Here is a 14,116-nt window from a genome sequence, read left to right as displayed (position 1 = left end):
GAGAAACAGAGAGAGACAGCATGAGCAAGGGAGGGTGAGAGAGAGAGGGAGACACAGAATCTGAAGCAGGCTCCAGGCTCTGAGCTGTCAGCACAGAGCCCGACGCGGGGCTCGAACCCATGTACCATGAGATCATAACCTGAGCTGAAGCTGGAAGCTGGATGCTTAATCAACTGAGCCACTCAGGTGCCCCTACAAAGAATTATTTAAAAGTTCATCAGAAATAAAATTTAAAAGATCTAAAATCAAAAATGAAAAACTAAGAAAGGATATGACATCTAAACTGCTTTTAATTTTTCCCCTATGGAACAAAGAAGGATGTTAAGATTGTGCCCCCCCAACCTCACACCATCTACAAAGTTTAATCCCAGTCGAATCATGGGCCTACATGTAGGAGATTACATTAAAACTTCTTAAAGAAAACAAAGAGTACCTTCATAATCTTGAGATAGGAAGAGTTTTTTTCAAAGAGGAAATAAAAGCACTAGCTATAAAAAAGCAAAACCTTAGAAAATCAAGGAGCTCTGTTCACAAAAAGACAACATTAAAAGAGAGAAAGGAAAAAGTCGCTTTTAAAGACTGAATGTTTGCGCCCCTCCCAAACCTGTGGGTTGAAACCCTAAAGCCCAGTATGATGGGGTCAGGGTGGGGTGCCGGGAGGTGAGGAGGACAGGCGCCTGGCCTCACGACTGGGGTTAGCACCTCTATAAAAGGGACCGCAGACAGCTCCCCTGCCCCTCCCACCAGGGGAGGAACCGACAAGCCTCACCAAACCCTGAATCTGCCAGCACCTTGATCTTGGGCTTCTCACCTCCACAACTCTGAGAAACAAATGTCTCTTATTTACAAACCACCCAGCCTACAGTACGCTGTCACACAGCCCAGACTCAGCAAGGCAGGCGTGGACTGGGAGAAAATACGTTTTTGTTTTTTAAGTATACTTATTTATTATTTCAAGAGAAAGAGCACACATGTGTGAGCAGGGGAGGGGCGGAGAGAGAGGGAGAGAGAGACACAATCCCAAGCAGGCTCTGTGCTATCAGTGCAAAGCCTGACATGGGGCTAGAACTCATGAACCATGAAATCATGACCTGAGCCAAAATCAAGGGTTGGATGCTCAACTGACTGAGTCACTCAGGAGCCCCTGAGTGACTTTCTCTCTTTCTCAAAAAAGAGAGAAAATACCAAAAATAAATAAATAAATAAATAAACACATAAATCCAGGGCGTCTGGGTGTCTCAGTCCATTGAGCATCCAACTTCGGCTCAGGTCATGATCTCACAGTTCATGAGTTCGAGCCCCACGTTGGGCTCTGTGCTGACTGCTCACAGCCTGGAACCTGCTTTGGATTCTGTGTCTCCCCCTCTCTCTGTCCCTCCCCCAACTCAGCTTCTGTCTCTCTCGCTCTCAAAAATAAACTTTAAAAAAAAAATTAACCAAATTAAAAAATAGGCAAGATTTACATGTAGAATCTTAAAAACAAACAAAACAATACAAATGAACCAAATACAAACAAACCAACCTCACAGAGCGAGAGATCGTTTTTGTGGTTCCTGGAGGCAGGGCATGGGATGGGAGGAGACAAGAAGATGGTTAAGGTACAAACATCCAGTTATAAGATATACAATATATTTGAAAGTTGCTGAGGGGCGCCTGGGTGGCTCAGTCGGTTAAGCCTCCGACTTCGACTCAGGTCAGATCTCACATTCGTGGGTTCGAGCCCCGCGTCAGGCTCTGTGCTGACAGCTAGCTCAGAGCCTGGAGCCTGCTTCCGGTTCTGTGTCTCCTTCTCTCTGCCCCTCCCCCTCTCATCCTCTTGTCTCTCTCTGTATCAAAAATAACTAAAACAAACAAAAAAAAAAGAAAGTTGCTGAGAGAGTAGAGCTTCAAACTTTTCTTTTCTTGGTATCTACATGAGATAACAGATGTTCATTACACTTACTGTGGTGATCATTTCATAATATATGGAAGCCAAGTCATTTTGCTGTGCACCTTACACAGTGTTGCGTGTCAACTATATCTCAATAAAACTGAAAGAAAACAATAAAAGTCAAAGATAATAGAAACAAATAGGTCAAGATTTGAGCAAGAACTTCACAAAAGGGGATGCCCAAGCTGACAATAAGAAAACAGAGAGGTGCTCAGCACCGTTAGTCAGCAGAGAACGACAAATAAAACCACAATGAGATATCACAGCACCACCACCAAAGGCTAGGATTAAAGACATCCATTACCAACCATTGGCAAGGATGTGGAGCAACGAAAACTCTCATTACCGGGAACACTATAAACCAAAATAACCACTCTGGTCAACTGTGTGGCATCAGCTACCAAAGCTAAATATACGGATAGCCTACAATCCGGTAATTCCGCTCCCGAGTGCCTCTGCCCATCAAAACCCCAGCAGATGAACACTCACGGCAGCTTGTGTTGACTGCCAGAACCTAGCAACAGCTCAAGCGCCTGTAAAGAGAGGGACAGACAGGTTTTGGCATTTTCCTCCAGTGAACTAGGTAGCAATGAAAAAGAATACACTGCTGTCATATGTAAAAGCAGAGATAACATTTCGCACATATAACGATGGGAAAGGTACCAGATATAAAAGAGTACATGCTGTAAAATTCTAATTTTATGGAGTTGAAAAACAGGCAAAGCTAATCTATGGTGACAGACATAAAAGGGCAGGGAGATATCTCTTGAGATGACGGTGGGATTAACCAAAAGAAGCACAGAAGTGCTAACAAGTGCACAAGCAAAACTCCTGATCTCACTGGCAGCCAAATGTGCATATTCACATAAAGATTTCATTAAACTACACTTCAGATCTATCTGTGTGCTCTGCCCAAAGCCTCCACTGAACAAAACTGGTCCCCCGCTGATGACCAATCCCACCTTAGAAAATTTATCCTGCAGATTTTCTATTAAATGTGTGAAATAACACTGTGCACAGCAATTACTAGAAACAAGAGAGAGGGATACCTAAATAAATCAGGGTAGGGGCATGAATAATGTTCAACAGTGAAAAAGAATGAGGAAGACACAGAAAGATTTCTGAAAGGAGATTTAGCACAGTGATTAAGAATATGGATTTCTGGAGTCTGAATTCAAATCTCAATTCTGACACTAACTTTGTGAAGTTGGGCGGTGCTTAACCTCGCTAGGCCTCAGTTTCTCCATCTGTAACCTGGGGGTAAGGATAACATTACTAGACCTCGTGAGGTAGCTACGATGACCAGATAAGTTAATGCACGTAAAGACTTCAGAAGAATGCCCAGTACATGAGCACTTAATGAAAATTAGCCACTAGAATCATACTATCCTAAGGTATCATCATAAAGATACCTTCATTAATATAAGATAAAGTGCTCCATGGACATCACCATCATCATTAGTTACATGGGAAAAAAACATGGTTTGAAACAATGTTCGCAGCATGCAGCCTTCATGTAAAACTGGAAGAAACGAGGACTACTTATTCCTTTTATTTCAACAGACATGAACACCTTTCCAACAAATGGCAAGAAACTTAACATTAGTGACAGGTGACCTATTTTGTGCAGAATGACTGTGACGGGGGAGAGGGGTGGAGGTCGTTTTCACTACGTGTTAACGTGCAGAAATAACGTGTTAAAATGTTTGATCCGTGTGAATGTAGTACCTATTTAAGAATTATAAAAAACAAACAAACAGCGGTGCTAACATTCACGTTCAATTACAGCGTAGATGAAGCCGTCGTTTGCTTTCATTCAGCAAGTTTTATACAAACCAAGATTCAAAGCCGCACTAGAGAGATGTAAAAACAAATGAGAACTCTCTGGTTTCCTCTATTTCTGTGTGGAAACAATAACACAAGGGAGTTGAGGTACACAGTTATTGCATCTTTGCTCCTGTCATTCATTCAAGTATTAAGTGCTACAAAAATAGTGTGGCCTACTCATTACTTCCTTGCTCTTCAGGTTTTTTCGTCTCCTACTCACCCCAACTTCTAGGAATCTTTCTGCCTCAATTCCTGCTATTTCTGATCGTGTCATTCAGACAAAGCCAATTTCTCTGACTCCCATGTAACCGAGGCTAGACACAACTGGTTATAACAGGACGTCTATAAACCAAACTACGATATCTATTCCAGATTTGCAAGCCAATATATTCTTTCTGTCTCGGTTTTTTTTTTAATACAAAATTCTTTAAAACCAGATCAGGAAAAGCTTTTAACTGCCAAATAGGGATTGAGATTTGCTATATTAAGCCATATATTAAGACAGTTTTCAAGAAAAATGGGATTTTTATCTATTATTCAAAATAGTGTCAGGTAAGGAAAAAAGATGCTGACTTCCAATATTTAGAAGATAGCTCTTTTATCTCAGACACATACTTGTTTAAGAGTAGGTATAATTTAATTAGCTCTGCCGTCATGTTTAATTAGTAACTCTAAAAATCCCATACAGTAACTTTACTATAATTTTGTCAATAATTTCAGATACATTTCCCTTTGCAGCCTCTAGGTGGCACAGTTATATTTTTAAAAAGCCAAAGAAAGGAAATTCTTTGAAAATAGAAAAATATCTCAGTACTGTATTCTAGCTTTAAATAAAAACTGTGTATTACATTTTTTTAAAAGATTAAAAGCATGAAAGATAAAATAGCTTATTCTTTCTAGAAAAGGATTATACCAATTTAAATAGTTTAGAAGCACAGCTAGGAAGTTTAAAAATAGACACTTTAAACTAGTATTAAATAAAAATAAAAGTTTCACACGTGCAGTATCATGTCATTAACAGTGAAGCTTATGAAATGCCTTCTGTGTGTGTTTTGTTTCATTTATTTTACCCAACTTTTCCTGATTACTATATAAAGTTCAGACAATGCTGTATCTCTATTTCTCCTCCCATACGTCCTAGTTTCACGTTATTTTAAAAGCAAAACCTGAATGACAAGCACTTTCAAAGTGAAAGAAAATGCCTCATACTTTAATTACTGTTCCATGCTTTAATGTGAAAGGTTACTACAAAATAATAAAACGTGAACTTACAGAAACCACACTCAGCCTTACAGACATCAAATATCTTCTACTTGTCAGAAGCCTAAAGTTATCAACAAGAACCAAGCACGAGGAAAGGATAAGTGACTGAAACAAATATGGCTGAGTTGGACGAGTGTAGACTCCATCCACTGTCAGCCGAGCTAAATAACACGCATATTAATGGAGGCCACGGAAAGACCATCTTCACGCCCCGCTGAACAGGAGAGCCACTCCCCTGCCTGTCTGACCAGATGCGGGGTAAGCATATGCTTAGTCGAGGTGCAAAGAAAACAAAACAATAAAGTTCAGGAAAATCTATCTTACTTCAAGCTTGCTTCAAGATCACTTCTAGTGGTAAACGCACCTTTGTTTAAGAAAAGAAGAATTTACAAAAATTAAGATACATCATGTTTAGAGATTATTCAGCTTTGATAAAAATTGTCTAGATAACAGACTCAGAGCTGGGAGCAGGAACATAAACATAAGTTTCCTCACTTCCAGGCTAGCTTTGTACAATCTTGGAAATGCCTTTCAGATTCATAAGTAATTCCGTGTACTGTTCCCCAAATCCATGTGTACATAATCCATTTATATACTGTAATATACAATATAAACTAGCATGGACAATTCCATAATTGCCAGCTCAGAAACCAGATGCACTTAAGTAAGTCACTAATAAAAAACCTGTTCCTACACATTCATATACACATTTATATACATCTATGCACTAGTTTCCCTGAGACTAAACAACTGTCTACCAGAGACTGGCAGGTGTGAACAGTGGTAAATAACAGAAAACAATAGCAGCGTGATTAGCATTGGGACACCCGGGCGGCTCAGTCGGTTAGGCGCCCAACTTCGGCTCAGGTCATGATCTCACAGGTTGTGGGTTCGAGCCCTGCGTCAGGCTCTGTGCTGACAGTTAGCTCAGGAGCCTGGAGCCTGCTTCAGATTCTGTGTCTCCCTCTCCCTCTGCCCCTCCCCTGCTTGCTCGCTCTCTCTCTCAAAAATAAAAAAAAACAACCATTAAGCAATGTTTTTGAAAAGTGAAAAGACCTTAACTGTGTCAATACTGTCAGTCAGAGTAACTAAACGGAAACTGCTACTGTTAGTCTAAATTCAAGAGTCTAAATAAACATCATGACGTATAGTGGGAGAAGGTGCGAGATGGCAAAGAAGGAAATCCCTCACTATCCACTGTGTATCTTTGGGCAAATGAGTCACTCTTTCCTGTTTAAGAATTAGACTGTACAGACCCAAATGTCTCCAAATTTTCAGAAGGTCCAAGTTTAGCTGAACAGTCTCACTTACAAACTTTACTGAAAATCCCTATAACCAAATTCAGTCCCATACACAGCATTTAGTGGTAACTTAATTTCCCTTTAAACTCAGAATTACACCAAGTATCGCCCCTTAACTAAAGGTAACAGTTTATGTTCAAAGTTCTTTTTTAAAAAAAAACCTTCCATTTGAGTTTAACTACGCATAGGGAAAAAATTAGGAAATATAGTGTTTATGTGCATAAAGTTAACAACTGCCGTACCATTAAAACTGCATAGTTACTAAGGGAGTTGCACTGAATGGTAGTGATATTTTCATCCGAGTAGAGTATATGGCACCCATCTGACTTCCAGCCTCCTTGTCCGTTCAGCAAATCGAAATCCCACTGGGCGGCCACGGCATCTGCTCCGTGTGCGATGCGGCGCAGTGTCACATTAACAGGGATGTGGTGGGTATCTACATTCACACCATCTGGAGAAAATGGGAAATAACAATATTTCTGAAACAAACTTCATAAACAAAGAAATGTCAACGTGTACTCTAATGGGTACTCTGCAGTGTCTTTCTTCACTAGGGACTCATTAAAAGGAGAAGGAACAGAATTAAGCATTTTTAGGGACGGTGCATCATTAAAGTCACGCTGTCCGGTAACTCCAGGGTAACATACGCCTACAGAACGAACCTATTTTGGTGAGGATCACTGGGGTCACCACTGTCCGCCGCTTTCCATCATCAGCCAAGTTTGTTGAATTCCCGGTGGCTGGGAAGAGCTTTCCGTTGCGGAAGGCGAGGAGCTGAAGCTTATAGACAGAGTCATCGGTTGGCCTGACTTCCCTTTTTTGCTTTGGTGAGAAAAGGGAAGGAGGGAGCTGAATGGAAGCTTCCACGACAGTATTCTGAACATATAAAAAACAAAAGCAAAGAAAGGTTGCCATGTTAATTGGCCTGCAGAAACCAGGAAGAATCTTATAGACAGCTGGGCATGGTTCCTATTTGTATACACAACAGTTTTTATCTTAAAAATATATACATTTTAGTATATCTACGAAGTTTAATCGTTAAAACAATTTACCGGTTAAGTGAACTATCAACACCACACAAAAGCACAGAGGAAAAAAAGCATAAAATAAAGAGGAATACATACCCTAATTCAGAGAGTGGAAGTAGTAAATAAGAAATTATTTCAAACTACAAAGTGAATTTTCCCATGATAACACATACTGCTGAAGTCCATGCATTAAACAGATCAGGGATATCTCAGTGATCATTCTTCATATCAATTTTATAGTGATCAATTACAGAAATAAGCACCAATGCAGCATATCACAAATCTGAGTTTAATTAATTTGGACTTATGGAACCCGAAGGTGATTTATGGCAGATTCAAACTGTCAAACAACAATAACAAAAAAGAAATTCTACAGACTTCATAGAAACTTAGATTCAAGCAAACTCTCATCTTAGCAGAAGTATCCCTAAGATTAAGAAAAACACCTGTCAGAAAAAAACATACTAACAAATAGAAAAGGTGGCAATGCTGGCTGCTCTCTGAGTGTTTTACATACTTCTTTAGGAGGGATTTTTAAAGTATAAATTATTCAGCATTCAATAAAAAATAAATCCATATGTCAGGGAGGCAAATAACTAACCATCTGAAAAAATTCCCTATTTTAAGAATTTATCACAAAGTTTTTCTCTTAGCATCAATCTCTCTCCAATTCAATGTCCATGATACCAATAGAATTTCCTCTTAAGAAATTCATCTCAGGGGTGCCTGGGTGGCTCAGTCGGTTAAGCATCTGACCTTGGCTCAGGTCATGATCTCATGGTTCATGAGTTCAAGCCCCGTGTTGAGCTCTCTGCTGATAGCTCGGAGCCTGGAGCCTGCTTCTGAGTCTGTGTCTCCCTCTCACTCTGCCCCTCCCCCGCTCACACCTATCAAAAATAAATAATAAAACATCTAAAAATTTAAAAAATACACCTGACTTTGTTAAAGAACACATTGGTTCTCCAATGTTTAGGGAACACTGCCCTCAAATATATATCACTTAACTTGGCCAGAATCTACATCTTGAATTCATCTTTTAAAATTCCCTATATCGGGGCACTTGGGTGGCTCAGTCAGTTGAGTGTCCGACCTCGGCTCAGGTCATGATCTCACAGTTTGTGGGTTCGAGTCTTGCATCAGGCTCTGTGCTGACAGCTCAGAGCCTGGAGCCTGCTTGTGATTCTGTGTGTGTGTCTCTCTCTGGCCCTCCCCTGCTCATATCTGTCTCTCTCTGTCTCTCAAAGATAAATAAATGTTAAAAAAATAAATAAATAAATAAAAATAAAAAATAAAGTTCCCTATATCTCCACCTTGAATTTTTTGATTGTTGAGATTTCCAATGTGTTTTATGCCACTGTGTGTGCTGCACATGCCAGGACCCCTTGCTGAAATGCTTACTATTGTTTCGTCTGGCAAACTATTGAACTGGGCAAATCTGGTTTCTAGCAAGATCATTCTACAGGCAATGTCAAAGATGGGTCAGGGGAAGAGCAACTGGCGGTCAGGAGAAAGACATCCTTAAAACGAGGTTTTTGGATGATTAATTACACGACTCCCTAGTACACTGCTTTTCCAGTTAGCTGCTCCCTCTTGTGGCCTCATGTGGGATTCTGCACACACATTTCCTTGCTCATATGTGCACGATCACAATGTAACTCCCTGTCTGACCCTTTAACCAGAATAGCAGGATTTTTGAGCGCAGACAGTCTCCCTTATGTTTCTGGATCCTCTATGATAATAATACTTCCTGGCACTTATATTTGATAAAAGTAACCCATTGTTTGTAAAACTAATGAAAGTCTGTGTGGCATGATTATATTTTTTAAAAGGTTCTATTTAAGTAAGTGATTAACTTTAAAATTAGTTTTTAACTGCTATGCTTAGAACAATGTTGGAACATGCTGGACACACACAAATATCTGTTGGATAAAGTATTTTGAAAGTTTGAATATTGAAAAGTTTGAATATCTATTTTAAATTGAAGATGCCAAGAAGATATTTGATAGAAATATTTTGCCTAAGAAAAATACGCAAAAAGGGGCGCCTAGGAGGCTCAGTGGGCTAAGCAGCTGACTTCAGCTCAGGTCGTGATCTCACAGTTCATGAGTTCGAATCCCGTGTGGAGCCTGTGCTGACAGCTCAGAGCCTGGAGCCTGCTTCCCCTCTGTCTCCCTCTCTTTTTGCCCCTTCCCTGCTCATACTCTGTCTCTCTCTCAAAAATAAACATTAAAAAAATTTTTTTAAATATACAAAAAAGTTTCTACTATTCTGATTTAAAAATACAACCTGATGGAGAAACAACGTTTCTTATAAATTCACTTGCTAATCGAGTAAGTTTCTATTACATATATAAATTTATCTTAAATAGGTGTGCAAAAAAAGGGAAATACATCAACAGATTAGTTAAAAGGTCAAACTCCTGATAAAGCGTTACATACTGGACATTTATTAAAACTTGAGAACTATAGAATTCCATGAAATAATTTTGTTGTGAATACAAAATGACTCAAAAACAAAGCACAGGGGACTCAGGGAAAGCTTTATACCAAATTAATTTTTAAAAGAAGACATACTGACATTTTCTAAAAGAGGTGAAAAAAAGGAAATGACATCTATAATTTCTAGAAGTGAGAAAATGTTTTCTATCCAACTCTAAGCTTGTAAAACGATCCAAACAACAACAAATAATAAAAACTCAGAGAAGAACAGATCGTTGAGAGATGAAAGCTACATATTCAAGGCTGTACATACTTTAGCTTCTGAAATATCCTTTAAAGTCCAATAAGGAATTCCACTAAATAATAATTACAGGTGACGTGGGATGGAGACAGGATGGTGAAGGAGGCTGGAAAAGCTAGATCAAAACATTTGGATTTTTATAGGAAGAACGTAATATTTGTGTATTTAATTTCTTTAAAAGAAGTGATCATTTATTATGGAAAAGTTATAAATTAATGAAGAAAATCACTGAGGAACACTTATTTGTTACATTTGTCATGATTTTACCTTTTGCCACTTGACTCTAATTCCATTTAACCCTCTATTCATTTTTAAATGTATGGATTCCAGCAATGGAAAGATATAAACATGGCAATTAGAGCTAATAAATTAGAAAAACCTCTCCTAAACCCCTCTGGGAAATGCTGTATATGGTTTTGGTGTCTGATTTTTAGAATTACAGATCATATGCCGCCCCCGGGGAAAAGAACATAGAGTCCGAAATAAGAAACTGGGATATGGGTCCCAGCCTCACTACTTAGTGGCCACTTAACTCTGCACAACTCTGTTTATACTCTCTGGGTCTCATCTGTCACAGGCAGCTAATGGTCTTTCCAACAAACCGTTGTAAGGACCGCATGGGATCATGACCATGACAAGCATAAGAGGCCACATCACTGCGGGTGGTATTTTTATTACTCTTACTACCGCAGTGTGGCAAATGGTTCTCTGGAGGCTGGGGAAACAGAAAGTGTCAGAAAATGACTTAAAGTAACTGACTTCCCAGCAATAATCTAAACCTCATCGGATTTAGACTTCCACAATTCACTTTTAGTATAAATTTCAATACTAAAAATTGACAAAATATGAACACACATAAAATGAATGTTATCAGAGAGCTCTTACTATTGTATTGGCAAAATTCATGTATATTTCCCTATTTACAATGACATTAAATCAAGAAGAACATAAGCATCATAAGGTATGTTCAATCCAATACTTCCACTGGATTTTAACTCCTTTCCTTATGAAACAATTTGAATGTCTTCCACTGTGTAATTAGGAAGTTAAAATTTTCTGAAATCCTCACTTTGTTCATTTCTGCAGAATTCTAACACAAAGTTGAATAAGTCAAAGAGGCACCACTTGACTTAAAATAATAAAATACTAACTGATTCATATTGTCTTAACTATCTACTCCCTTGATTTTAAACAGATATGATACACCCTAATTTTGTTGTGTATAATTAGTTACTAACTACATACCACTTTTTGATTATCTCACTACTAAAGATGAACAGGAATTACATTTGCCCTCAGAATGAAGTTTGTATTAACTGACTTTCCTTGCTAATTAAGCTTTGGCTGTTAAATTTTATTCAACAGTACTTACTGGGTATTTTGTCCCTCTGGATCGGGGCACTGTGCAAAATCTGGAGATAAAACACTGAATAAGCCATGGATCCTGCCTCAAGTACTGATAACCCAACAGGGGAGAGACAACAACAATAAAACAACAATAAGAACTAACATTTATTAAGGCCTTACTCTGCGCTGGACACTACTGTACACGTCTACACATTTGCCTCCTCTAATTCTCTAAGGAACCCTTTGAGTTAACTATTTCCTGACGCCGATGGAACAAATGAGGAACTGACATTCAGAGAGGTGAAGGTACATGGTCAAGTTCGCACAGCTGTTAAGTGGGGGAGCAGAAAGACAATCTCTGGCTGCGGAGACCAGAGACCAGAGCACTATATCCTATGGCTTCCCATTCTAACTCAGCCCCCCATAATATCGGCTTCAAATTATTCTGGAGAATGAACAAAGCACTGTGGAATTAACAGGAGGTTATGAATGCTCAGGAAGAGAAGGAAGGTACTATTTGAATGGAACCTTAGAAACAGAGTAGTAAGCCTTTCACCACGCAGGGATGAGAAAGGGCGGGAAAGGGGGCACAAAGGAGGGCAGGGGGCACGAAGACATACACCACCGGTCTGGAAAACGGAAGAACTTCAGTTGGGGTCTCAGAAAAGGGAACTATTGGGATGTTGTCAAGAAACATTGATTTCTAAATTCTGGTCGAGGGGCGCCTAGGTGACTCAGTCAGCTAAGCATTTGACTTCACCTCAGGTCATGATCTTATAGTTCATGGGTTCGAGCCCTGTGTCGGGCTCTGTGCTGACAGCTCAGAGCCTGGAGCCTGCTAAGGATTCTGTGTCTCCCTCTCTTTCTGCCCCTCCCTTGTCCACACTCTGTTTCCCTATGCCTCAAATATAAAGAAACATTAAAAAAATTTTTTTAATAAAAAAAATTCCAGTCGAGGGAAGTTTAAGAAACCCGTTCTTCCAGCCTGTGTTACAGCTGAATTCAAAACACCAGCAATTTCTAAAAGCTCTCAGTGGATTATCGGAAACAGGTACCATTGGGTGATGCTAATATAATCTGTTATGGCACCACCAGGAGAAGGAAGCATTTGGTTAAGAAAAAAGAACTGATGTGGCGCTGTAAGAGTCGGAGGACAGCTAATTCAGTCTCCACCTGGCCTACCGACCAAGGCCAGACACTGGCACGCACTGGTGACTCTGGCACTCGCCCCTCAAGCAAACCTCAGTCTCTGGCGTAGGAGGCGCGAAACCCATTTGGCTCCTGTGTGTAACAGGCAATGACAGAGATCCGAAGAGCGCAACAAAGCACAGAAGAGAAATGAAGGAGATACGGGTGGGAGAAGACAGACAGGATGGTATTAGGGAAGATTTCCTGATGGTAACATTTCTGCACACACAACCAAACTGCCGGGAAGGGGAAGAGGAGGCATTCTAGCAGAAGAAGTAGCAGGAGAGTGGCCTAAGAGGCTGGGAGAGGAATCATGAGGGGTTTGGTGTTGGTGGACAGAAGAAAAGAGGCAGGAAGAGATATGGGGCAGGAGGGCAGATAAAGCCAAAGGATGAAGTTACCAGCCAGCCAGCCTTCAGAGAGACACAAGAGTATTTATCAGAGGACACGCTAGGCCAATTTCCACATTGGGTAGATCCAGGGATAATGCGAACAACATGAACCACGTGAAACGACACAGACGTGACAACCTGAAAGCCTCTGCCAACAAGAAGGCTCCTGGAGACCCTCTGCTCTGTGGCCCTGGACCTTGTTACTAAAGGTTGGACAGCCTGGGCGGTGTTCCCAGAAGGCCCAGCGTGGCTGAGGAGACGCTCAGGGATCCGGCAAGGCAGCTATTCGGCAAAGGGTAGGAAAATACTTCTTCAGTACCTTACTGCCATGGGTGAATTGGTGCATGTTGGTTGAAAGTCAGGCCGAGGTAGACCAATTATAGAAGAAGGAAGGACTTTTTTTTTTAATGTTTTATTTCTGAGACAGAGAGAAACAGAGTGCAAGTCGGGGAGGGCCAGAGAGAGAGGAAGACACATAATCCGAAGCAGGCTCCAGGCTCTGGGTTGTCAGCACAGAGCCCAATGCAGGACTAGAACTCACAAGCTGCGAGATCATGACCTGAGCTGAAGTCGGACGCTCAATCAACTGAACCATCCAGGTGCCCCAAAGAAAAATGGATTTTTAAGGAAAAGTCTGTTGACCCAAAGACTAAATAGGAAGCCACAGCGGTGTGGGTAATCTAGAAGTCCAAACCAGGCTATGATGACAGTAAAGACAGAAGGAACAGATTGAAGAGATACAAAAAAAGCAATTCAAGAAGTTCCTATTGTAAATGGAAAATTTCCTTTTTACAGGTTTAACTTTGTATGTTAGCATATTCTCCCATTCAAAGGTAATATAATTAGGAGGTGCTCATGTTATCTAGTGAGTATATGCAAGTCATTAAAAAAAGACATGCAAAAAGACTAAAAATTGCCCTAGTATAAAGTTAAAAACATGAAGTAAGTTTTCTATTAAAGTGCTAAAGCATTTTGCTCTGTTGACGTTACAATTTTTAACTAATTTTGTGTCACAAAGGATATACTCCTTTTTCACCCGGTTTCACCATGTCCAGCAATGAAGCCTGAATAATAGTGTAATGTGTCCTTGGTTTCTGGCCA

At 40.1% G+C, this 14,116-nt stretch overlaps 1 protein-coding gene across 1 annotated transcript in view; it reads right to left on the bottom strand.

The window, feature by feature from the left end:
* The window catches only part of ADGRA3 (adhesion G protein-coupled receptor A3), a 142,474-nt gene that overhangs the window by 19,147 nt on the left and 109,211 nt on the right, over positions 1 to 14,116 (bottom strand). The window contains exons 14-15 of the mRNA XM_029952283.1: positions 6,984 to 7,197; positions 6,564 to 6,772 (exon numbers count right to left, since the gene is read on the bottom strand). Of these exons, the coding sequence (XP_029808143.1) occupies positions 6,564 to 6,772; positions 6,984 to 7,197 (423 nt within the window). The remainder of the gene's footprint in view (positions 1 to 6,563; positions 6,773 to 6,983; positions 7,198 to 14,116) is intronic.

The sequence above is a fragment of the Suricata suricatta genome, chromosome 1, assembly GCF_006229205.1.
Source record: "Suricata suricatta isolate VVHF042 chromosome 1, meerkat_22Aug2017_6uvM2_HiC, whole genome shotgun sequence".
Taxonomy (NCBI): domain Eukaryota; kingdom Metazoa; phylum Chordata; class Mammalia; order Carnivora; family Herpestidae; genus Suricata; species Suricata suricatta.
The sequence above is the reverse complement of the archived record's forward strand: the minus strand, read 5'-3'. Positions and strand labels throughout refer to the sequence as shown.